This window comes from Marmota flaviventris, chromosome 19 (assembly GCF_047511675.1).
Source record: "Marmota flaviventris isolate mMarFla1 chromosome 19, mMarFla1.hap1, whole genome shotgun sequence".
NCBI classification, from domain to species: Eukaryota; Metazoa; Chordata; class Mammalia; order Rodentia; family Sciuridae; genus Marmota; species Marmota flaviventris.
In genome coordinates, this window is record NC_092516.1 from 21,897,614 (window position 1) to 21,922,066 (window position 24,453).

General features: G+C 43.4%; 2 protein-coding genes across 3 annotated transcripts; one reads left to right on the top strand and one right to left on the bottom strand.

The window, feature by feature from the left end:
• Window positions 1-1,300: 1,300 nt before the first annotated feature.
• On the top strand, window positions 1,301-13,133 carry Fus (FUS RNA binding protein). 2 transcript variants are annotated; one of them, XM_027948389.2, is made up of 15 exons: window positions 1,301-1,376; window positions 2,884-2,908; window positions 3,048-3,202; window positions 4,082-4,226; window positions 4,363-4,550; window positions 5,060-5,270; window positions 6,857-6,891; window positions 8,406-8,438; window positions 8,985-9,088; window positions 10,445-10,574; window positions 10,901-11,002; window positions 11,111-11,234; window positions 11,851-11,954; window positions 12,054-12,201; window positions 12,765-13,133. In XM_027948389.2, exons 1-15 carry the CDS (start codon window positions 1,364-1,366, stop codon window positions 12,802-12,804), a joined length of 1,557 nt encoding a protein of 518 aa, XP_027804190.1. In that variant the 5' UTR covers window positions 1,301-1,363; the 3' UTR covers window positions 12,805-13,133. The 2 variants fall into 2 exon arrangements, with proteins under 2 accessions (XP_027804190.1, XP_027804191.1); XM_027948390.2 differs by having other exon boundaries at window positions 4,085-4,226.
• A 9,296-nt stretch (window positions 13,134-22,429) lies between these two features.
• Pycard (PYD and CARD domain containing) lies at window positions 22,430-23,676 on the bottom strand. The gene is made up of 3 exons (XM_027948540.2): window positions 23,337-23,676; window positions 23,061-23,117; window positions 22,430-22,786 (listed from the first exon to the last, which is right to left on the bottom strand). The coding sequence occupies exons 1-3, from the start codon at window positions 23,608-23,610 to the stop codon at window positions 22,533-22,535; spliced, it is 585 nt and encodes a 194-aa protein (XP_027804341.1). The 5' UTR covers window positions 23,611-23,676; the 3' UTR covers window positions 22,430-22,532.
• Between the last annotated feature and the right edge of the window lie 777 nt (window positions 23,677-24,453).

Below are 24,453 nucleotides of genomic sequence, written 5' to 3' on the forward strand. Positions count from 1 at the left end.
GTCTCAGTTCACAGACAGCCAACTCCATCCTCAAAGATGAGGCAGAACATCAAAACAGAAGTTTGTGATGGAGGAAAGCAGCAGGAACAAGGCACCACAGGGCTCCACTCAACAAGGGCAAACATATACACCAAAGGTGTGCCTCCAGGGTACTTTTCAGCCACACCCTACTTGCCTAGATACCATCTAGTTAATCCCTATCAAAGATTAATGCACTGATTAGGTTAAAAGTCTCATAACCTAATCGTTTCATCTCTAAACTTAATTGCATTGTCGCACACATAGCTTTTGGGGGACATCTCACACCTGAACTGGTACCTCAAGTCCTGACCCTTAGCTGCACTATAATCACAGATTGTTCTTGGTCTTATCTATAAAATGGAAATCTTTTTACTTTAACAAGATTGTGATGGGAAACACATCAATGGTACATTTTGAAATCATTGATTAAGCCTTATATAAATCCCTGGGATCTGCACACTGGCTCCTTGGTAGTGCTTCAGAAAAATAAAAAGTAGATCCTTCCAGTAAAAGGCTGGGGACCCCAAATCTAACGTCAATGGTTCTTGAAGCGGAAGGAAGGCCTGCCGGGCTTTCCCTATCCAAGGCTAAGTGGAAAGGGTCTTGCTTAACAATCAGTGCTGGACCCGCCTGGGACCCAGGAAACCAGGCTAACGTCCATGCTTTCTTTCAGGTCAAACGTCACAATCTACAAATCCTGGTAAAGACTAAAGAAAAGGCACCTTGAAACCGTTTCGTGAAAAAGCATGCACACGGAGAGAGGGTGGGTAGTGAGGAAACGTTAGAACCAGAGAGGTTAGTGGTCGGACTGGACGAGGCGTCTAATACAGTGGAAGGGCAACGGAGGACAGAAACACACCACGGAGAGTGAAAGTGAGGCCAGCGAAAGGGGCCACCCAGTGGAATTTCAGTTCCCACACCAGGACTCCAGGCCGTGACTACAGTTCCGCCCTCAACCGCCTGGGCCCTCTCGCCCCGCCCCCAGTAGGCAGCTAGACCATACCATTGTGTACATATAGGGGTTGACATGAGTAGGGGGCTAGTCCTTCAAAATAAACAGGAGTTATTCGTCAAAAAATTATAATATACATTAGTATATCAATTTATAGCTAAGCTATTTCCTTTTTGTCCGTTTGGACTCATTTATTCCTCGGAAAATGGTGGGAATACGATCCTTCTTCCCCTTTCCTTTTCCATATTTGGTACATTCCGCCGCGGTACGTAGGCGGGGAGGCGTACATAAACCTCGACGCAGGAGGCGGGGTTGCTCAGTCCTCGAGGCGGCGGTGCTCAGTCGTGTCCGAGTTTTGTTGCTTGTCGGCCTGTGCGCGCGTGCGCGGACATGGCCTCGAACGGTATGTAAGGGCGCGAGGCGGCTGTGGTGCGCCTGGTCAGGGCTTCGTTCTTTCCCAGCTGGGCTTTTGATTTTCGGTGGGCCTGGGGAGGCGTTCGTGTGTAAGGTCTTCTCGCACCCTTGTGGCGGGAGGTGGCGGAGAAAGTAGAAGGGGCAGGTCGGTGTCGCCATTTTGTTTCGCTCCTCTGGCGACTCTCGCGGGATTGAAAGTCTTGGTTTTGCAGTGCGTTTATATGAGGTGAGTGTTGGGAGGGAGGCGACCTGGTGATTGAAGCATAAAGGGAGGGTGGAAATGCCCAGTCTCTCTAGCATAGGCCCCCTCCCCCACCCAACCCCGCGCTCTGGTCCGCTTTGTCGCAGTGCTGCATCCGGGCATTTGGTGCGCGCACGCGCTCTGCTGGCCCCTCCCCCTTTCTCGACGCCCGTATCCCACTTCTCCGCCTCGTGTTCATCCGACTTTTTGTCGCGAGACCCTCAGGAGACTCCGCCGCGCGCGTCCGGTGTGGGCCTTGCCTCTGGGGTCCTTAGGGAATGGGCGGGACTGCTCGGTTCCCGCCCAGATTGCCACGCGGCCGGGGCGGAGGCTCGGGATCGGGGCTTCGCGCCCGCTTAACGGTTGGGGACGGGCAGGGAAATTGATCAACGGACTGGGGGACGGGGTCACTACGGTTTCCCGCCTAAATTTCCCTTTTTCTGAGGTGAGAAGCGAAAAGTACGGCCCCCGAGGCCACGCCCTCTCCCTGTCGTTTTGCCTTTTCCTGCGGGGGAAGTGCTTCATTTCCTGTACAGAAGAGATGACCCGATCTTGCCTAGTGCGTTTTTAATATAGCATTTTGAAAGTGTTTTCTGCTTTTAGCTTGATGAATCTCTTCATCTCTGTGGAAAATAATAATCTGAAGCCACAGGCTTAGGGATTTGAGGATCAGGTGACTTTGCCTCCTGAGGACATCACTTTGTCTTTGACATTTGGGGTCAAAGGTCATTGTTGTCTTGGTTCTCTGCCTCTGTGCTATAAAACACCGCTTTGGCTTTTTCCAAGGTTGGTCAAAGGGGTGAAGAATGGCTTTTTTTGAGAGACAAATCTTTGGTCTTATTGAGGGTGCCACATTGTGAACACCATTGCCTTGGACTTGAATTCAAACCTGTGCTCTTTTATGCAGAATCTTAACTAGTATAATAGCTTTCTCCTAAAACGGATGTGAAAATGAAATATATGTAAATTTAGAGCAGCTTGTGGCATTGAGTTTGCAGAACATAATAGCTGTCCATGTCCACCAAGATCTTTGAACTTGCTCAGATTCTTTGAAGAAATTTGTATTGTTTTTCTTTATTGTAAGAAAACTTGTATTGCCATCTTGTCTACAAATTAGTATCTCGTGGGGGGATTTATGCCTTTTCTTGCAATCAAGTTTTGTTGGCTTTTCTTAATCTGGGGCCCTAGCACTTATTAAGTTGAGGAATTTACTTCTGTGATTAGAAGATAATGTGATTGTGTTTTTGTTTTGCAGACTATACTCAACAAGCAACCCAAAGGTGAGTGCCATTTCTGGGCTTCCAGAGTTTGTAAAGGGCAAGGGTGGTCAAGGTAATTCTCCCTTTTGTATTTTTTTGTTTTTCATTTTTTCTTTTCTAAGGTAATTTTTCCTCAGTGCAGCTTTTTCTTTTTTTCTAGCTACGGGGCCTACCCCACCCAGCCTGGGCAGGGCTACTCCCAGCAGAGCAATCAGCCCTATGGACAGCAGAGTTACAGTGGTTATGGCCAGTCAGCAGATACTTCAGGCTATGGCCAGAGCAGCTATGGTTCTTCTTATGGACAGACCCAAAACAGTTGAGTCCCTCTTACTCTGGGTTACTTCTGTTCTTTCTGAATGCTGCTTTTCTAAAACCTGAATAGTGCTGAAATGTTGAAATTGGTTCCTATATTTTCTTTTCAATCTCATAACTTTTAAAATTCCTTGGAGACTTAGTCCTTTCAAACCAGAAGTGCTATGGATTGTAATTATTTCCTTTTTTTCTTAAATTGAAACTTTTCTGTATATGTTGACCTTTTCCTGTTTCCTTTATTGACATGAAAAGGAGAGGAGTCTTAGGCTGATTCTTACATGGAGGAAATAGTTGGCTTGGAAATGATTTAAGTCAGGTTACCATACATCATGTGGTATACAAGGAGGTTAAATTTGCCTGAATGTTGGACTTGTAAATAATGTGGATTGTCTGGTATATGTTGTATACATACCAGCATGTTAAAATGCAGCTAACACATACGGATCTTTTGGTTTTGGTGGGATAGGTAAGGGAATTGGAACTGGAACTATCTTAAAGAGTGAAATTGGAGCATTAATTAGGATTTATAATTTTTTGGTAACTTGGATTGAACCCACAAGTGGATTACCACTGAGTCATATCTCTCCCTGCTCTTTTATATGTTTTACTTAGAGATAGGGCCTGTCTGAGTTGCTGAGGCTGGCTTTGAACTCAAAATCCTCCTGTCTCAGCCTCCAGAGCTGCTGGGATTACAGGCATGTGCCACCACACTCGGCTAATTTTAGGATTTAAAAGAGGGTAACTTGATCAGTTGAGATACTAGCATTTTTCTAAACTGACTTTTCAAGTAAAGTGATACATAATGTTTAACCCATTTCCTGCCTTTTTTGTTTGTTTTAAATTTCCTCATAGCTTTTACGACTCCCTTTCTCTTCTTTGTAGCAGGCTATGGCACTCAGTCAGCTCCCCAGGGATATGGCTCCACTGGTGGCTATGGCAGTGGCCAGAGTTCCCAATCATCTTATGGGCAGCAGTCGTCCTATCCTGGCTACGGCCAGCAACCGGCTCCCAGTAGCACCTCTGGAAGGTAAGTTGGTAGTGGGGGATGGATGACACAAAAGATTAGGGTGAATTGTTAGTGATGGGTAAAGAGAATGGGGTAGGATGAAAGTGAAAGGGAATAATGGATATGGTAAGATTATGATGTTTTTTCTCCCACATAGTTATGGTAGCAGTTCTCAGAGCAGCAGCTATGGGCAACCCCCAAGTGGAGGCTATGGCCAACAGTCTGGCTATGGTGGACAGCAGCAAAGCTATGGACAGCAGCAAAGCTCCTATAATCCCCCCCAGGGCTATGGACAACAGAATCAGTACAACAGTAGCAGTGGAGGAGGTGGAGGTGGTGGTGGAGGTAAGAAGGGGTCTTCAGCTGTGTCTCCTACTTATTTTCTGTATTCTATTGTTTAGCCCTTATCAAAGAGTTTTTTTTTTTTAGTTCTTTTTATTTTTATTTCTCATATTCTTTTATTTCTATTGTCTCTTATTGTTTGGGACTGTTGGTCCTTTTATTAATGTTTCATTTCCCCTACCCCCTTATTTTTGGTACCTGGGAATGAACCCAGGGATGCTTAACCACTGAGCCACATTCTCAGCGCTTTTTATTTGAGACAGGGTCTTGCTAAGTTGCTGAGGGCTTCTCTGAATTGCTGGAGTTGACTTTGAACTTCAAATCCTCCTGCCACGGCCTCCCATGCCTTTGAGCTTAAAGGCATTCATCACTACGCCTGGCCTGGCTTCCTCCCCTGACCCTGGGGATTGAACCCAGGTCTTGTCCATGCTGAGCACTCTCACACTACTACTAAACTACATCTCCAGCCTGGTTTTGCCCCCACAAAAAAAGTATCTTTTCTTCTCCCACAGGCAGCTATGGCCAAGATCAGTCCTCCATGAGTGGTGGAGGCGGTGGTTATGGCAATCAGGACCAGAGTGGTGGTGGCGGCGGTGGCTACGGGGGAGGCCAACAGGACCGAGGGGGCCGTGGCAGGGGCGGTGGCGGTGGTTATAACCGCAGCAGTGGTGGCTATGAACCCAGAGGTCGTGGAGGTGGCCGTGGAGGCAGAGGCGGCATGGGGTAGGTGTCTTGTGAGTCAGGGTTTATCTTTGGGGAGTGTGGAGGGTGCATGAATCTCCCTTGAAACCAGTCCCTAGTGCATGGTTAATATTCTTATTCTCTGGGGATCTGTGAGGGCTTTGATTTTGGGGCAGTGACTTTCTTTGTACTTTCCCATTTTATTTTTATGAGAACTTGGGAGGCTAAATTCCTATCCACACCTGTGAGTAGATGTTTGAGTATGATGCTTTTATTTCCAAAGAAAGAAAGTACATAGCTGTGTATGGATTGGAGTCATTGATATCCTAGGCAAGAAACATGGAAGTAAAGACTTCTTAACTCTGCAAGGGAAACCGATGATCCCACTCCTGGGAAATAGGGAAACTTGGCATATGCATTCCCATGTGTTCTCCAGTGGAGTTGGTAATGGATAACCTGACTTCAGCTTCCAGGAATTGGCTACTTATTCTTCCCGTATTCTGTAGTCACTTGAATCCAAGAACGTGATTTGCACTAATTTGACTGACTGATTTTGTGTGTGACTTGGTTTATGGGGTCATCTGACTGAAGTGTGCAGACCTTTGGGGCAAGATAATGCTTGACAAGTGGAATCCCACCTATTTATTCCACTGTCTGCCTTCCCCTGGTTGGTTAAAAGCATCAGCTTGTCCAACTGGATCTTCTTTCCTTCCCTTCTGCTGAAGTAGAACCTTAGATTTGATGTTAAAACATTTGTCAAATCTGTTGGATATATAGGATTTGAAGGATCCTACTATCTCCTTGAAAAGGGGAGGAATGTCAGTGTTACTTTTTTTGGAAAAAGTAGGTTTTTTAAAATGAGTTTTGTATATGGTAAGTATTCAGAGGTGGGTGGGGGCAATCTCAAAAATGTGCAAAATAAGGAAAACTCTGTTGTGTGCGTGTGTTTATTGCAAAACTTTAAAAAGAAAAACAACTGTTAATGTGACTGTTAACTTGCTCTGCATTTTATGTGCCACAGGTATGAAAGGTGACATTGCAAAATACTCCGCTCTTCTCACAGTGTAGAAGGGGTGACCCCGGGGGTGGAGGTGATCAAAAACAGCTCAGTAGTTAGGATAGGGCTTAGCTAAGTCTGTCTTGCTTTAAGGGGAAATTGCCTTTGGTTTTGACTTTTTATGGAATGGGGTTGGGTCTGCTTGCTGCTTTCAAAGCAAAATCCACAAAAATGTGTTGAGGGCTACCCCAGCCTGGTGTGAAATGTCTTCTGGGTACATTGGGGGTAGGGTTTTTAAACCAACTACTGGGTTGTCAACATTCACGACGAGGAAAAAAACATCTGCTACGTCGGAAGAACAACCAAGGAAAATGGGTCATTTTTTTTTTCCAGAGGAAATAGATATATAATCTTTTAAAGCAAAATTCTTAACTGTGTCTGAGAAATTGCACACGTGTGTGTGACATGCTCACAGGTCAGACAAGGGTTGGTCAGGAAGGGATGTATTTTAGTAGCCACTTGTATCTTTTTCCCAAAACACCTACCCATGTTTGGGGAATGTTAAAATCAAAAACACCCTTTTGTAGCCGTTGGAAGCTTCATGTCCTTTCTTCTAACTTGTCTTCTCCAGCGGAAGTGACCGTGGTGGCTTCAATAAATTTGGTGGTAAGTGAACAGAGTTTCCAAAATTCCCAACCCCCGGTAATGCTTTGTCTGATTGTTCATTTGCAGATGTCTTAGCGTGTTAATTTAAGTGTCAAAGGTTTTGAAGTGTCCATAACCACCTCCAGAAAGTAGTGGGGTAGAATGCCACCCTGCTGCCAGATGTGTGCTAACCTGGAGGCAGGCAGGGGTAAGACTCAGCAGTCGTCTGGTATCAAATTGGTTTGACCCAGGTTCATAGGGGTATCTAGTAGGCCTCTTGATAGGGGTGTTGCCATACCTGGCATTTAGTGACCACCATTTTGAGAAACTGGAGGGAGTGTGCTGGAACACATGGTACCAACTTGGCTTTAGGATCCTTTTGATCAGTATGTGTCCAAGGCTAGTGTGTGTGTATGTGTGTGTGTAACAACCTCCAAATGTTTTAATTCTGTGAGGACATGAAATATTGCCCTGCCTGAGGACGGTGAAGTTGGTATATATTTTATATTAAGTACCAAGTGGTGTCAATGCAATTCTACATAATGTACTTAACTCAGATGGGCAAATAGAAACTAGCTCTGGGAAGGAAGGTGTGGACTACTTCAAGAAAGATTTGGGAGCATGTGTGGCTCATGGGAAATAACCAGGTCTTAAACAGCACAAACTGAATTCATGGAAAAATGGCAAATTTGAGAAGTCTCCCAGTAAGCTGGAACTTTTCTGGTTTGGTTAACAAAAGGTTTCTTGATTTGTCTCAACATTAAAGCCAAAGGCGTGGGTTCATGATTTAGGTGTCATTGCGTATGGGTACAATATTTGCATATGATGAATTCAGATAAACATTGGTCAAAGATGGTCTCTGGAAAAAAAAAAAGAGGCTGCATTATGGAAATAAGATTTCTGGTCTGTTCCCTGGGACATGCTTTAAAAATACAATAGCTATCATGTATGTTTTAATTTTCATGTGGTTTTGGGGAAACTTAACATGGTCTTAAGAATGGTTTCTAAAGATGAAATTAAAAATTGTTCCACAATTGATAAGTGTTTTTGGTGTTAAAGTTTGGAGAAACTGGATGGATGCACATCACATTGCTGGTGGTGAGCCCATGTCTCTCTGGGGTGAGAGAAAAAGGGCGAAGCTATGAGTTGGTTTGTTAACTTTAATGGATAATTCCCTTCACCCCCCCAAATCTGCGCTGAGGACATTTCCCAGCCTGAGCTGGGGGAGGCAGCATTTTCTGAAGTGTGGCGTTGTCCCTGTGGGGACTCAGGTTACAGATCTTAAGAAATGGGCCTGTGTCTCCCCCAGACCTGCCGATGATATTCTCCTCTGGGCAGGCCCAGGACAGGGTTTGGAGTGAGGCTGTGAACACTTAACTGATACTTTGCAAGAATATGAATTTGGTATTAATTTTTTCCTTGTCTGTCTTTCCTGTTGACTGACAGTTGCTCTTTTCCTTGTTTTTGTTTTCTTTCTTTTTTTCTTTTTTTTTTTGTTTTTGTTTTTTTTGTTTTTGTTTTTGGTGTCACTTAAGGCCCTCGGGACCAAGGATCACGCCATGATTCTGGTGAGTTCACTGGTGGTGGCATGAAAAAGTTGTTAAAGTAGTATCTAGACTTCACCTAGATGTTTTTTGAAATTTATAAAACAAAAAACTGAAAAAGCAGTGATAGAGAAGGGAAGAGTGTTTTAGATATACTTAACAATTCATAAATGAGTATATCAGAAATGTTTGGTAAATGAATAATTCTTCAGCAATTTAGAGGGTCTGGAATGAGTCTGAGGATCTGTAACAATTCACAGGTGATGCCAATTCATCTGTGGACCATACTCCAGAACTGGACAGCATTTAAAAAAAAATCTTTTTTTTCATGTAAATTGTCTTAGGGATCTTCAGTTGAAAGTTGATAAGCACTGATGAATTTTGTGATCTTGGGCAGTGAACACCTGAGTCCTGGTTTCTGTACAGTGATAAAATATTCTAATGGATAGTTGTAAAACTAAACCCATATGGGTATTCAAATGTGAGAATTGAAGGGCTGTTAATTTTTTTATATTTTAACTTTGTTTTTCCTTTTTAAATTTTTCATGTTCCCCTGTGTTCAACAAGCAGAACAGGATAATTCAGACAACAACACCATCTTTGTACAAGGCCTGGGTGAGAATGTTACAATTGAGTCTGTGGCTGATTACTTCAAGCAGATTGGTATTATTAAGGTACTGTGGAACAGAGTACATAGTTTCTATTGGTTGGCAGGCATTTGGATTTGACACATTAGTAAAAATCAGTCATAGTGATTGCCAGTAGTAAAAATGGAAGTTCTTTTTTAGTTGTTGGTGGACCACTGAGCCACAACCGCAGCTCCTAAAAATGGAAGTCTTTTTTTTTTTTTAATATTTATCAGTTGTAGTTGGACGCAATATCTATTTTTATGTGATGCTGAGGATCGAACCCAGGGCCTCGCACGTGCTAGGCGAGCGCTCTACCACTGAGCCACAATCCCAGCCCCAAAAATGGAAGTCTTAATGGCCGTTGCCAGCTTAGTTTGGTGAGCAAAGAACAGTAGTTGTTGCCATTTTTTAGGAAATTGCACAAAAAGAATGAGTGATAAGGAAGGTGCCCCAAGACAGTGTAGACTGTGGTTTTAATTTAGATTGAATGTGAGATACTAAGAAGTAACTGGGAAGGGAAGAGCTGTAGTTTGAGAATGATAAAAGCTTCAGTTCTGGAAGAGGAAGATGTGTGTTAGTCCTTGAATCAAGTGTCTTTTAAGATGCTGGGGGTAGAACCCAGGTCCTCATGTCCTAGGCAAGTATTCTATCACAGAGCTACATGCCTCACTTAAAACATTGCCATGCCAGAAGCTGTCTGGATCCAGTGGTTCTGCTTTGAGCCAAACTCAAAATTGAAAATATTTGGAAAAATAGATGTGTCTGAGTTGAATTTGTCCATACGTTTTTTCTTATCAGTTGTAAACAAGAAGTAAAACAATTACATAGCATTTACATTTAGGTATTAATAAATAATCGATGATTTTTATTTGTGTGTGGTGCTTGGGATCAAACTCTTGGGCTTCTGCATGCTAAGTAAGTGGTATACTGCTGAGCTACAGGCCTAGATCCTAGGAATTTAGGGTCTAACTCAGTGTAGTGTCTAGGAAATAAAGTATATACAGGAGCCAGGAGTGGTGGCGCATACCTGTAATCCCAGCAGCTCAGGAGGCTTAGACAGTAGAATCGCGAGTTCAAAGCCAGCCTCAGCAAAAGCGAGGTGCTAAGCAACTCAGGAGACCCTGTCTCTAAATAAAATACAAAATAGGGCTAGGGATGTGGCTCAGTGGTTGAGTGCCCAAGTTCAATCCCCAGTATCCCTCCCCCTGCCCCCATCCCCTGGCCAATAAAAAGTATATATAGGAGCATGTGTGTTTGTTACATGCAAATATTGGGTCCTTTTAAGTAATGGAATGGAATATATGGATAATGGGGGATTTGGGAAGGTCCTAATCCCTCAAGGATACCAAGGGAAAATTTCATTGTTATCCTCCAAAATTGATAATATTTTGCATTTTTCAGACGAATAAGAAAACTGGACAGCCTATGATTAATTTGTACACAGACAGGGAAACCGGCAAGCTGAAGGGAGAGGCAACGGTCTCATTTGATGACCCACCTTCTGCCAAAGCAGCTATTGACTGGTTTGATGGTATGTATGAGGAAACAGGTTGGGTGGGCATAGATATGTGTCTAACCTTAGGAAGCATGTTACATTTTGAGGCTTCTTTTGAATCTTCCACCACTTAGTTTATAATTTCATTGTAGTCTAATTTTTGCTTATGTTTTAGATTATAACCCTTTTTAGGAAGGTATAGTCTTAGATTGTACCAAGTGTTTTTGAATCTACAGTCCTTGAATCAAGTGTCTTTCTCAAGATGCTGCAGGTAGAACCCTCATATATCCTAGGCAGGTATTCTATCACAGAGCTACATGCCTCACTTAAATATTTTTTTATACGTCCTTTTTTTTCTTTAGGCAAAGAATTTTCCGGGAATCCTATCAAGGTTTCATTTGCTACTCGCCGAGCAGACTTCAATCGGGGTGGTGGCAATGGTCGTGGAGGCCGAGGGCGAGGAGGTGAGCTACTACCTCCTGGTGGTGAATGTTGAAGATGGTAAGGGCTTGCATGGAAAAGATGGTTAACCAAACTTGAAAGTGGAACAGACTTCTTATATCTACACCCAGGACCCATGGGCCGTGGAGGCTATGGAGGTGGTGGCAGTGGCGGCGGTGGCCGGGGAGGTTTCCCCAGTGGAGGTGGTGGTGGTGGAGGTCAGCAACGAGCTGGGGACTGGAAATGTCCTAATCCGTGAGTGAAAGTATTTTTTTTAATTTTAGTACTCTTATTGTAGAATTGTTTGGATATATTTCTAAACTAAGAAATGAGAAATTTGGGTTGCGTGGTTGAGGGAGGATTCAATTGAGTGTGTTAGATAAGGTTGGTATATATTCTGCTGTTACCTGTGGGAGATAACTATCGATCCAAGATCCCTAAGAGGGTGCTGGAAATTAGAGTATCAAAATCCTGTATGCTTACTTGAAAACAAGCCCTGTGATATTGGGATAGTGGGTCTGATAGTTTAGATGACTATTAAGTGGGTGGGGTTAGGATATATGCAGAATAAATCTATTGAACAAATTGTGTGAATCTTGGGGTCAGGATGGTGTGGAATTAAAGAGATTCCATCATGCTGCAACTCAGAAAGCCTGCAAATAAAAAATTTGGAATTTTGTATGATTTTCAAACTGGTTGATCATAGGAAACAACTGCATGTGGGGGAATATTGTATCAGGAAAGGTGATGGACTGGGGTTTAGTGGTTGTTCAGTGGTAATCACATTGGTTGTTCTTGTCTTCTGTTCTTAAGTCTCGTTAATTCTAGTTGTTCCTCTATTTTTCTAAAATACTTGCCTTCTTTTTCTTAGTACGTGTGAGAACATGAACTTCTCTTGGAGAAATGAATGCAACCAGTGTAAGGCTCCTAAACCAGATGGCCCAGGAGGGGGACCAGGAGGCTCCCACATGGGTGGTAAGAGAGAGGAGTTGGACAAAAAAATCGCTTAGTTTTTAGCAGGGAGGCTAGGGGAAAGTAGGAGGATAGAGATCTTATATATTTCTTTTGTCCTAGGGGGTAACTATGGAGATGATCGACGAGGCGGCAGAGGAGGCTATGATCGGGGCGGCTACCGGGGCCGTGGAGGGGACCGTGGGGGCTTCCGAGGGGGCCGGGGAGGTGGGGACAGAGGCGGCTTTGGCCCTGGCAAGATGGACTCCAGGTGAGTAAGAGTATAAAAAGGAAAATAAAGCAATTGAACACAGGACATGGGGTAATAAGATTGTGTTGAAAATGGTTTCTTTGTAAAGAGCTAAAAGTTGCACACAATGGCATATACCTTTAATACTGACAGTTGTGTTTGGAGGATCCCAAGTTTGAGATCAGCCTGTGCAAATTAATTGAGACTCTCTTTAAAAATTTAAAAAGGGGGGTTTGCGGTTGAGCCAGGCATAGATAGGGATATCCACCTGTAATCCCAGGCTGAGGTATGAAGATTTCAAGTTCAAGACCAGCCTCAGTAACCTAGTGAGGCTTTTAGCAAGATTGTGAGGTCAGTGGTAGGGCAGCACTGGGTTCAGTACCCTGTTTGTCAAAAGAGCTAGGAAAGGTGGGGAGGTGGGAGAAAGGAGGAAAATCGGGAACTACTCTTTAGATGCATTTTACTTACAGATAAGGCATTTGCTTGGTTGAGACTTAAGAGGGTCTGGTAGAATATTTGGGGGTATGGAGTAGGTGGAGAAGCTGGTAATTCAAACCTAACAGACACTTTTTCTTTTTCCCTAGGGGTGAGCACAGACAGGATCGCAGGGAGAGGCCGTATTAGCCTGGCTCCTGAGGTTCTGGAACAGCTTTTCTTCCTGTACCCAGTGTTACCCCCCCCCCCCCCCCCCTTTTTTTTTTTGTAACCTTCCACCTCCTGAACACCCATGGATTTGTGTTGGACTACATGATTGTAGCCATACCTCTGGTTCCCATTAAAAAACCATCCTTTTAGTTAAAATTTGTTACTCTTTCCCCCTCTTCACTTTCCTGGAGGATTGATGTCCCTGACAGGAATGTGGAGAGTATGCCTCTGAGATCATGCTGTGTAGCAGGAATATAATGATTTGTTCCTGCCCAGCAGGAACTAGAAATAAAGTATTTGATACTTGATCTAGGGGAGAAAAGGACAAGTGGTATCCTTGAGAGTAGAGTTTAAATTTATGTCATGGCAAAATTGGGTGTGTAATGGGGTAAATGAAAATACAGGATGTGATGAGTATTGATTGCTCCAGGTTTGCCTGTCTATGGGAGTTTTGCCACAATTTACATGATGGTTTTTGTTTACCATTTGTAGCAGATTTACTCTTTAAGAATTCTTGGCTCTTGAGGTTCAAACAAATTAGATTTGTATTTGGAGCAGTATTAAATCTGACCATGATGGGCTGGATGTAGCTCAGTGGCAAAGCATTTGCCTCACATTTGCAAAGCACTGGGTTCCATCCCCAGTTCCAAAAAAGAAAAACCAACAACAATAAACAACCACCAAACCAAACCAAACCAAACAAAAACCCCAAACAAAATCTGACTATGGGAGAGAGCACATTACCAAGTTGGGAGAATAACTAGAGTGCCTCTTTTCATTCCGTTGTTTAGTGCCAATGGAGGTTCTATGGAGTTTTGATGGTCTAATCGTAAACCCTAGAAAACCAGGCCATTCGCTTTACAAGCTGAAAATGAGGGGCAGCAGTTATGTTGCTGTCTCAGAATCAGAGATTAGGAATCAGAATTGAGTTTACTCTTTTGATACCATTTCTATTATCATTTTAATACTGATACAATTGTGCAGGAGGTTTTGAAGGGGGCAAACTTCTGTCCCAAACTTGTTTGCTTAAATGCTAAGAGGATGTTAAATTTTGAAGAGGTCTGGAGATGGTGTGTGAGGTGGGTTAGATGGCTGGGAAAGGAATGTACAGGGTGATCCCTTGTATTTAAAGGAGATGAGAAAGTGGACTGCTATCTAGTTTTTGGGGAATTGGATCTTCAGTAGATAATCTGCTATAGGAAGGCTGGTCTAGTTAGATCACTTTTATATTTTGCCTATGGTATTTTGAGGTTTTAGGCTTGAAGATTCATGATTGCTATGGATGGGAAGTCTGGTGTGGGTAGGGTATTGAGTTATATAACACTGACTCCCAACCGCTTAGCATATGACGTTGCAGACCTTTAGAGACTCATTTTTCTTGGACTGGGGTCGGGGGGCGGTGTGGGTCAGTGGTTAAGTGCCTGAGTTCAATTCTTGGTACAAAAAAATATTTTTTTCTACTCAAATTGAATTAAGTAAACTTGTTTATGCCTGCCAGCCAGTTGTTGAACATGAACTTTGGTGAACAGAAGTTAAGTAGCCAAGAGCAAACCCAGTTTTTTTTTGGTGATGCTAGAGATCATATCCAGGGTCTGGCACATACTGAGACCCACTGTTGGAAGTATTTTCTTATGAAAGTCCCCCTTCCCTTGCTTCTGGAGATTGAACCCAGATCCTTTTATTTTCTAGGTACTTGCTATATCATTGGAGTCATGTCACTTACTGCCTCACTTGAAGCTATGCTGACGTACATTCTCTGTTCAAATATGTATTCTAGAAAAGTTATTTCATCTCTGGTGTTGGCTTTTTATAAAAGGTTATCAGCTGCTTAATCTTCCTGCAGGAAAGGGGTTGCTCTTAACCAAGAGTAGGTTGGGAGTGGCCTTAAGTCTCCAGGCCATGTTATGGCTTGGCTTATTGAACTTGGAACATGTGAGAGAACCTTTGGATTTAGAGCCAAGGATAACTTTGATTTTGATTTATTTGGTTTGAGTAGCGTGGTTGAGGTCTCTTAAGACATTTACTTTTGTTGCTTCCTGTGTTAGGTTTTTTTTTTTTTTTTTAACCCCCCCCCCATAGTTTTATTGAGGTAAAATTTAAGTACAATAAAATTCACTTATTTGAAGTATGTAATTTGACCAGTTTTGACATGTATGTAACCAATACAATCATTCCATTAATTCTTTTTAATATTTATTTTTTTAGTTGTAGTTGGACACAATACCTTTATTTCTATGTGGTGCTGGGGATTGAACCCAGGGTCTCGCATGTGCAAGGCGAGCACTCTACTGCTGAACCACAACCCCAACCCCTCTGTTAATTAAAAAAAAAAAAGTTTTTTAGTTGTTGGAGCTTTATTTACTTAATTATATGTGGTGCTGAGAATTGAACCCAGTGCCTCACATGTGCTAGGCAAGCACTCTACCACTGAGCTACAACTCCAGGTCCTCCATTAATTTTTAAAATTTGAAATCATGCAGACTTTCCTGCATGATATATTAGAAATCAGTCACCTTAAGATATGTAGAACCCCACCCCCACATGTCAACTATTTCAAAATTAAATGGCACACTTATTTATAGGTCAAGGAAAAAACACAAGAAAAGTAGATGGGAATATTCATAAAGAAACGATAATTATTTTTAAATTGTGTGGTAGAATAACCAAAAATATATGAAATAGAGAAGAAATAATAGGGCTAAAATTTGATAAAAATAATGAGAAAGGCACATAATGGAAAGGAGTTACCAAAATAACCCTAAAGATACTAAAAATATATTAAGGTAATAATACAATTGTATGCCAACTGTAATATGGTCTATATTAGAGAAGGATCCATGTTTCTGAGAAGAAAGTGTATTCAGTCATTGATGGATGAAACATTCTATACGTATTGTCTAAATTATCACTTGCGCTTTTTATTTCTGTAGCTGCTTTATCTAGTTTTTGGAGGATCTATCTAGTGGTGACAGGCATATGACCCAGTATTGTATTGTGGCATGTTTGATTTTTGAAATTGAGAAGGGTTCGTTTGATGGATATAGATGCTCCATTATTTGGGACATAAATATTTACAATTGTTATGTTTTATTGATGTATAATTCCCTTCAGTGGCCTTCTTTGTCCCTTCTGATTAACTTTGGCTTAAAGCCTACTTTATCTGATATGAGGGTAGAAACTCCTGCTTATTTACATGATCCATGTTAGTGGCATTTTTTTTTTTCCCATCCTTTCACCTTTAGTCTGTGGATGTCTTACGCTTGTGCTGGGGTTTTAATATTAAAATTTGGCCTAGGTCCCTGATTCCTCCTGTTAAAATTGAAGGAGATTGAAGCTCGTGAGTGGATTGCTGACAATATCAAGTTTTGATGTCTTTGGTACTGGAGATTGAACTAAGGGATGCTTTAAAACCGAACCAAGACCTCATCCCCCTTCCCTTTTGGGGGGTAGTACTGGGGATTGAATTCAGAGGTACTCACTGAGTTGCTTGGCACCTTGCTTTTCCTGATACTGGCTTTGAACTTGCGATGCTCCTGCCTCAGCCTCCGGAGCTGCTGGGATTACAGGCATGCGCAACTGCGCCTGGCATGTTCCCAGCCCTTTTAATGTTTTATTTTGAAATGGGGTCATGCTAAGTTGCTGAGGTTGGCCTCAATCAAACAACTTCTGCCCCAGCCTGCCCTAGTGGCTGGGATTACAAGTATGTGACACTGCACCTGGTTTGATTCTTTCAAATGGTTTAGGTGCTTCAAGCTCAGCAAATGGTGGGGAGGTTTAGATGGGAGGATTGTTAAGTTTGAGGCCACCCTGAGCAATTGAGTGAAACTCTGTTTCAAAAAATAAATGGGTCAGGTGTGGTGCTAGGGGCATGACTAGAAAAGCAGCTTGGGAGGCTGAGGTAGGAGGATCACAAGTTTTAAAGCCAGTGTCAGTGATTTTGTCAAAAAAAAAAAAAAAAAAAAAGGCTGGGATTGTGGTTCTTTGGGTTTAATCCCTGGTACCAAAGGGGTGGGGGTGGGGCACTGGAGATGTGTGGCTTGATTGCCAGTACTGCTCCCTCTCCAAAAAAAAAGGCTTTTTAGTGATTGGCCTTGCCCTTAAAATGAAGTAGGGTCACAGGTGACTAATTTTGGGTAGATATAGTTTGGGGTAGTGGGGGAACTTCCACAATGATGAAGACAAGAAATAACAGTGGAGAGAATGATGTTGTTTGTTGAGAATCGGGTTTTGGTGCCAGATCATCACTGGTGAGAAGTGTGAGACCCATGTGTTTGAATTTTGGGCCTTCTGTTCTTTTATTACCTAGTAAGAAACTAGCAGCCAGTCTGGTTTCTCTAGTTGATTGAACCTATTGCTTCACACGCGTCAAGCAAGAGCTCTACCAAGCTAGGCATCTTTTTTTTTTTAAGTGGAGAATAAGGTTTCCAAGGGTTGGGCTGTGGTTTGGGAGTGTGAGAAAAAGTTTTAAAGGGAACAGGAGCTGTTTTCCAGGTAGAATCCTGACTGTAAACACTTTACCTAGGGGTGGCAGTATTGCACAATTGCAGGTTTTGTAGCTGTTTGGTGCAGTATCTTTAGGGCTTTACTTCAGTCCGTTCAGAATAGGGGCCTTACTTGAAATGTTCTAGGGTGATAAGACTTCTCCCCCCACACTGCACCCCTAGAGTTTGAAGGGAAGCTGGCCCATCCCTGAATAAAAGGCAGATCCCAGTTCTTGTGGAGAGGCTTATGTAAACCTGTCAGTTTGAGATTGCTAGAACTAAATACTTTTCAAGTTGAATGTATAATTAAATGTCTTTTCTAAAATGCTTGGGACCAGAAAGAAGTGTTTTGGATTTCAGATGTTTTCAAGTTTTTTTTTTTTTTAAGATTCAGGTTGGACTTATATTTTCAGGTTTTGGAATGTTTACACATAGTGAAGTATCTTGGGGATGGGATGCTAAACATAGTTCACTTATGGTTAATATGTACATTGTATACTTTTTTGGGGGTGTTAACTAGGCATTGAATCTTGGTTCCTACTTTGAGCTGTATACCTAGCTTTTTTTTTTTTTTTTTAAATAGTGGTAGGAGCTCATAAGTTGCTGTAGGGCCTTGCTAATTTATGGAGGCTGGTTTTGAACTTGCCGTCCTCCTACCTCAGCCTCCTGAGCCACTGGGATTAGAGGTGTGTGCCACCATGCCCTTTTTTATTTTTGAGATAGTGTCTTGCTAAGTGGGCCAGGCTGGCCTCTAACTTTTGATGTTCCCTGCCTCAACCTCCTGAGAATTGGAATTACAGTCATGCCCCATAGTGTCCAGCTAAGGTGTGCATTTCTAATACATGCTCTGGTAATACGCTGTGGGTGTTTTTTAAATTAATTTTTTCGTTCGTGTCTTTAACTTAAAACAATTTTATGGTTTGTTGAAGCAGAAAGACAACACTTGCCACAGTAATGTCTATCAGAGTGGTTGAGCATAAAAACTCAAGCACCACAATCATCTTGGGGCATTCTGATGAAGGAGATTAATTTTGCCATTTTTATAGCCAGCTATTTTCGCTTGTTCTTGGGAGTGGTTATGAGATGACTTCCTTTTCTTGGCACCACCACAGAACCTCAGCACAAGATGAAGGGTGGACTCCTTTTGACACTTGTATGTCCATCTTCTGATAGTTGAGGCTAATCAGGAGGAATTTCTTCTGTATGGTGGCCTTTATATTTTCTCTAGCATCTGAGGATTCAACCTTGTAATGGTTTTTAAGAAAATCTTTGGTTCCAGTGCAAATGGTGGATTGGAAGGCAGCAGCCTACTTAAGAGTAATGCTTTAACAAAAAAAAAGAGTTGGACAGTCTCTCAATTCTTGCTCATTCCCCCTACTTCACCATGAAGGGGGAACTTGACTATGCAAACAGTGAGTGCTACAGTACTGTCTAGGAGCTAAGAAAAAAAGGTGTGAATCCTGCATATGAGTTCTAGATTTAAATAGCGCAGGCATAGTCGGCCTTGGCTTGTTTCTGAATCTTCTGAATATTCAGTGTAAGGGTTTTTTTGGTACTGGGGATTGAGCTCAGGACCACATGACCACTGGAGCCACATTCCCAGCTCTATTTTGTATTTTATATTAGAGACAGGGTCTCACTGAGGCTGTCTTTGAACTCGACGATCCTGTGATCCTGTCTCAGCCTCCTGAGCTGCTGGGATTTTAGGCAGTATGCTTACACTGCACGGTAGGCTGAATGTAAAGTTTGAGGAAGAAATGTTTTACAGCTCTTTTTTATTTCCCTTCGGGTTTTAATTTTTGTGCGAGGTCCTGGGCATCATGGAGGGATGGGGCTGGAATTTGGAAAATTTTAGTGTGGCTCCAATGAGGATGGGGATAGAGTGCCAGTATATAGAGAAAGGTTCTTTGAGTTGCTCTTTTGTTGAATGTCTCAGAACCAATCCTAGGGTCTGGGGATATATAGCTCAGATGGTAGAATGCTTGCCTTGCATGCATGCACAAGACCCTGGGTTTGATCCCTAGCATCGAAAACAAAACAAAGCAACAACAACAACAAAAACAACCCAATTCTGGGTCTTTGCAGGAATTTCTCTACTTGATGCGGTCAATTGCTATTTACTTCTACTCTTCCAGGGTGTTTCCAGACTCTTGACTTACCTGGGATGTGCTTCAGTTTGCTAAAGATGTGTGGGACTATCTGAACTGGGGCTAGACCTTCAAAAGCTCTCAAGAAACTGCCACCTGATCTGGGACTGGCAGGATGAGCCAGATGGTGGGGCTAGAGGTGTACTTTGAACTGCTCTTGGGACAGTGGAGATGGCTCAGATGCTATTCTGAGGCATTGGGGAGCTAGGAACAAACCATCCAGCAGAGAGTTGCTAACAAGTATGTTTTCTGTGGAAGAATTTGCTATTAGATGATGAACTTTGTCCTGTTCCCACTTTGCATAGGGGCTTCTGAGGCACCAACTATCCCATAGCTTGTGACACATGTAGAGCTAGAATTTGAATTCCTGTCCTTAGTAAAACTGCCCTTAAGATTGTATGCCTGCTCTTAACCACTATTGTATGCTGAACAGTGTGAGTAGACTTTGGGTGGAATGAAGTCCTCCCTTTCGCCTCACCAAAGGAAAAGGAGGCCACCTCCCTGAGGATTTATTTTAGGGAAGCTGTTTCTTGGGGTCCACTTCACTTTAGGACTGATTTTTTTTTTTTTGCACCTATCTTAAGGAAATTTGTGTGTGATTCCTAGGTGAAGTTTTGTTAAAAAAATGTTAGATACTAGGAATACATAGTAACTACACTTTATTGTTTATTTGTACCAGTGATTCAACCCAAGGACTGCTTAACCATTAAGGCACAACCCTAGCCCTTTTTCATATTTTGTTTAGAGACAGGGTCTCAATGAGTTGCTTAGGGCCTTACTAGATTGCTGAGGCTGGCTTTGCAACCTTTTCCCCCCCTTTTTTGGTGGTGCTGGGGTTTGAACCCAGGGCCTTGTGCATGCAATGCAAGCCCTCCACCAACTGAGCTAAGGCTGTCTTTGAATTTGCAATTCTCTTGCTTCAGCCTCCTAAGCTGCTGGGATTACAGGTGTGTGCCAGTGCACCCAGTTTAACATGGCATTTATATAGGGCTTGAGAAGATGTCTCTTATGGAACTTAGTGTACATCACATAAGACTCCTTCATTACACTATGACAAGTGGTTTGCTGTGACCCAAAGTTCCACTGGAGCCAGAGAAAAGTTCGATTTTGGGCATGTAGGGACAGACAGAAGATTTCAGGGTTGTTGAGCTAAGGGATATAGGTGCTGGATGTATGATGCCGATTGTTGAACAAAATAGTGTTGCTGAGATGGTGGTGGGGTATGGGAGAGGTTAGATAGGCTAGGCTTGAAGGAAGTTATGTAAGTGAAGTTTTTTGGGGGGCACTTTACCACTGAGTTATATCCCAGCCTTACTTTTTTGAAACTTTAAAAAAAATATTTAGTTTTAGGTGGACACAATATTTTCCATTTGCGTGGTGTTGAGGATCAAACCCAGTGCCTCGTGCATGCTAGGTGAGCGCTCTACCACTGAGCCACAACCCCAGCCCTATTTTTTGGAAACTTTGAGACAGGATCTTGCTAAGTTGTAGGGCTTCATTAAGTTGTTGAAGCTGGCCTTGAACTTCATCCTCCTGCCTCAGCCTCTTGAGCTGTTGAGATTACAGGCATGTGCCACTGTGCCCAGCTCTTGTCACCATTAGTTTTATTTTCTTTCGTACTGGGGATTGACCCCAAGGGTTTTAACCTCTGAGCCACATCCTCAGTCCCCTTCCCTGCTTTTTGGGTAGGGGCCATTGAATTCAGTGGCATCTGCCCACTGAGTCCCAAGAAACAGCTTCCCTAAAATAATAAATTATTGTATTTATTTAGAGGCAGAGATGTCTCACTAAATTGCTTAGTGCCTGACTTATGCTGAGGCTGGCTTTGAACTTGGCGATCCTCCTGCCTCAGCCTCCCAAGCCGCTGAGATTACAGGCATGCACCACCAGCCCTTTACATTTTTAGAGACAGGGTCTTTCTTAGTTACTTAGGGCCTCAATAAGTTGTTGAGGCTTGCTTTAAACTCACTATCCTGCCTCAGCCTCTGGAGCCACTGGGATTACAGGCATGTGCCACCATGCCTGGCTCACTATCAGTCTTAAGTTTATTTAATTTTTATTTTTCTTTGTATAAGACTCAATACCTTTGTTTTATTTGTTTATGTGGTGCTGAGGCTCAAACCCACTGCCTCACATGTGCTAGGCAAATGCTCTACCACGGTGCTAAAAATTCCTAGCCCTCACCATCAGTTTTAGTGACAGCCACTAGGAGATAGACTCAAGAGGAGGCCTGTTGCAGGTATACCTGGTGGGGCAATGAAGTAGGAAAGTGGTTGAAGATTCTAATTCCAGAATAGGATTTGGGTCTTTCAGGTATCTGCTGTTTGCTTTGCAAATTTCTCCCTTCAAGGTCAGGAAGAGTTGGGTATGAAATGTACTCAGTTGCCCTAGGTTCTTTAAACAGCCTCTGGAAAGGCTCTTTAATGCTTTTCCTTGGAAACTAATATTTCTCTTTGGAGGCAAAAATAACATCGAGAAAAAGTAGCCACCAGAACTCATTTCCTGAAAGTTTGCTTTTATGGTTGGCATGTTCTCTGTGTAACTCTGGGATGGGGTTTACCAGAGAAAGGCTACTTATGTCAGTGCCCAAAGGAATTCCAGAATTAATGTGTGGCTTGTGCTCTTCTGTGTAGGCTAGTCTTGTTTCTAAATGCCTTGGACAAATCTGGCCCCCAATGGCCTTAGATCCTTTATACATGCCTCTCTTTGTGATCTTGGCCATGGGCTTTTTGTGTATAATCACAAGAGCAGGAAGAACCACAAAATGGTGAATTAGGAAGCAGTTGGTGAGCTTGATGCCCTATGAGCATGAACAGTCAAATGAACTTAAGCCTGTGGATTTATTCTAGGGCTTTGTGTATATAAAGCACAGGCTTTATGACACCCTCAGCCTGTATGGCTCAGGAACTCTAGCATGGCTCTGCACATCATGTTTAGAGCTGGAGGAAAAAAAAAAAAAAACCACACAACTACAAGTTGGTTTTTTGTTTTTTTTTTTGTATATTGTGTATCAAAAATTAAGAAATTTGGGATGACTTGGCGGGAGCTGGAGCTGCAATGGGTTGATGGGAAAGATGCCTCAGCTCTGCTCCAAGTCAGCCACCAGGTAGGGCTGGGTATCCCTCAGGGCCTGAAGGAGTAGATCCTTGCACGTCAGGTTCCAGGCTGGAGCAAAGCTGAAAAGCTTCCTCATCTTTGTTGGGTTGGTGGTCTCTGCCCGCACTGCCTGGTATTGTTCCTCAGTCAGGACCTTGCCATACAGGGCGTCCAGCACCCCATCGACGTTTGTAACCCGATTGATGAGTGCTGCTCGGTGTTGGTCCACAAAGTGTGCTGTGATGGGAGAGAGAACAGATGAGCGAGCACCCAGGGTAGGTGCTTGAGCCTATTCCCTTCAAAAATACCCGGGAGGCAACTTATCAGGGCTCCAGATGGAGTGAGATAGACCAAGCTCCCTCCCAGAGGTGTGTGTGTGTGTGGGGGTGGGGGGCCGGTTTGCCCAGTCTAGTTCTGGCAAAGGGACAACAAACTGCGGGGGGGGGGGGGGGGGGGTGATGGGGTAGAGCTAGAGATCCCCGCCCCTCCAAATAGGGTGTGGAAGCCTCACCTGCCTTGGCTGCTACCTGAGGAGGGCCCTTGATTCCAGCTGGCACAGATCCAGAACCTGTGGAAAAAAAATGAACTTCCATTTCCACCCTATCTGGGAGTCTTAGGGCCCCCTGGGTCAGAATGCCAAGTTCCACACTAAATGGGAAGGTCCCTTTCTAGCATAGGAGAATTTATTTTGTAATGGAGGGGGAACAGAAAGCAGAAGAGTGGGAAGGGCAAAACATGTTTGGCTGGATGGAGGAAATTGGTAGATGAAGGGGCTGGGCATACTTACCCTTGGGCATGGCCTCCTGCAGCTGCTCTGCCATCTCCTGCATGCCCATGTCACGAAGCACAGCCGCCGTGAGCTCTGTGCCATATGCTTCCAGATAGAAGCTAACGAGCTTGTCAGTGAGGTCCACTGCATCCATGGGCATCAGCGTCCCCCTTGGTATGCGCCCATACCCATCACGCAGTGGGACTGATAGCAGCTTCAACTTGAACTTCTTGAGCTCATCGGCAGTCAGGTTCTCCAGTGCGTCCAGGATGGCGTCCCTCCCGCGCCCCATGGCTCTGGGGTTCCTGGCTGCTGCAGCTGCTTCTCACCCTGCCTGCCTCCTGCAGACCAGGAAGTCTGCTGAGGGGCAGGACCTGGGACTTGCACCTCCCACTCCCATCACTTCCCCTGCTGGTTGGCTTTGGGCAAGAACCATTTGTGGCTGTTGGTTCCTGCCCAGTGAATCCTCTATACTCCATGGGGGATGCAGGATATTATCTTCTAGTTGGTCAGTGAGGTGAGGCCTGGAAGATGAGCTGCTGAGGGGCTCATTGAGTGATATGTCTCCAGGCTTGCACCAGCCGCTACAGAACAGGAACTGTTCATACTGTTCATATTGCATTTACTGTAGTACAGAGGTTTAGAATCTTGGATTTCTAGAACCCTGAAATCTCCATGTTTCCCTGAACTTTAGGATCCTGACTCACATGTCATTATCTTTACTTTCTTTGAGACAGTCTCATATTGGCCTCGCTGTTCTCTAACTGGTGATCCTCCTGCTTCAGCTTTCTTCAGAGCTAGGATTATAGATGTGGGCTACCTAACTGGTACGTGTCAGAATAATAGCAGCTAGAATTCCAAAACCCCCAAATTTAACATTTTAGGGAGAAATGTATGAAAGAAAATGATAGTTGTGTACTTTTATCTCAGTTGAATTTCATAATCTGTAAAATGGAGATAATAACACTCAGTTATGTACTAGCTTGGGCTGTCTGATGTTTCCTGAACTTTTTATTTCCTAGGGGAGCCAGAATTTCCTCCCGGAGGTTAAATTTCCAGGGAAATGATTAGAGCTACTGGTTGAGGGAATTGTGGGTAAAGAACCAGCTACTTTGGACCCCTAGGACTTGACCCA

What these genes read in the sequence shown, in the direction of transcription:
- Fus (XM_027948389.2), top strand. An exon ending in AGCAGATTGGTATTATTAAG is followed by an intron (nt 9,089 to 10,444) that starts GTACTGTGGAAC and finishes TGCATTTTTCAG; the next exon opens with ACGAATAAGAAAACTGGACA. An exon ending in GACTGGAAATGTCCTAATCC is followed by an intron (nt 11,235 to 11,850) that starts GTGAGTGAAAGT and finishes TCTTTTTCTTAG; the next exon opens with TACGTGTGAGAACATGAACT.
- Pycard (XM_027948540.2), bottom strand. Translation starts at nt 23,610, where the DNA reads ATGGGGCGCGGGAGGGACGCCATCCTGGACGCACTGGAGAACCTGACT. An exon ending in GCAGGAGGCCATGCCCAAGG is followed by an intron (nt 23,118 to 23,336) that starts GTAAGTATGCCC and finishes TTTTTTCCACAG; the next exon opens with GTTCTGGATCTGTGCCAGCT. An exon ending in TCAGGTAGCAGCCAAGGCAG is followed by an intron (nt 22,787 to 23,060) that starts GTGAGGCTTCCA and finishes CTCCCATCACAG; the next exon opens with CACACTTTGTGGACCAACAC.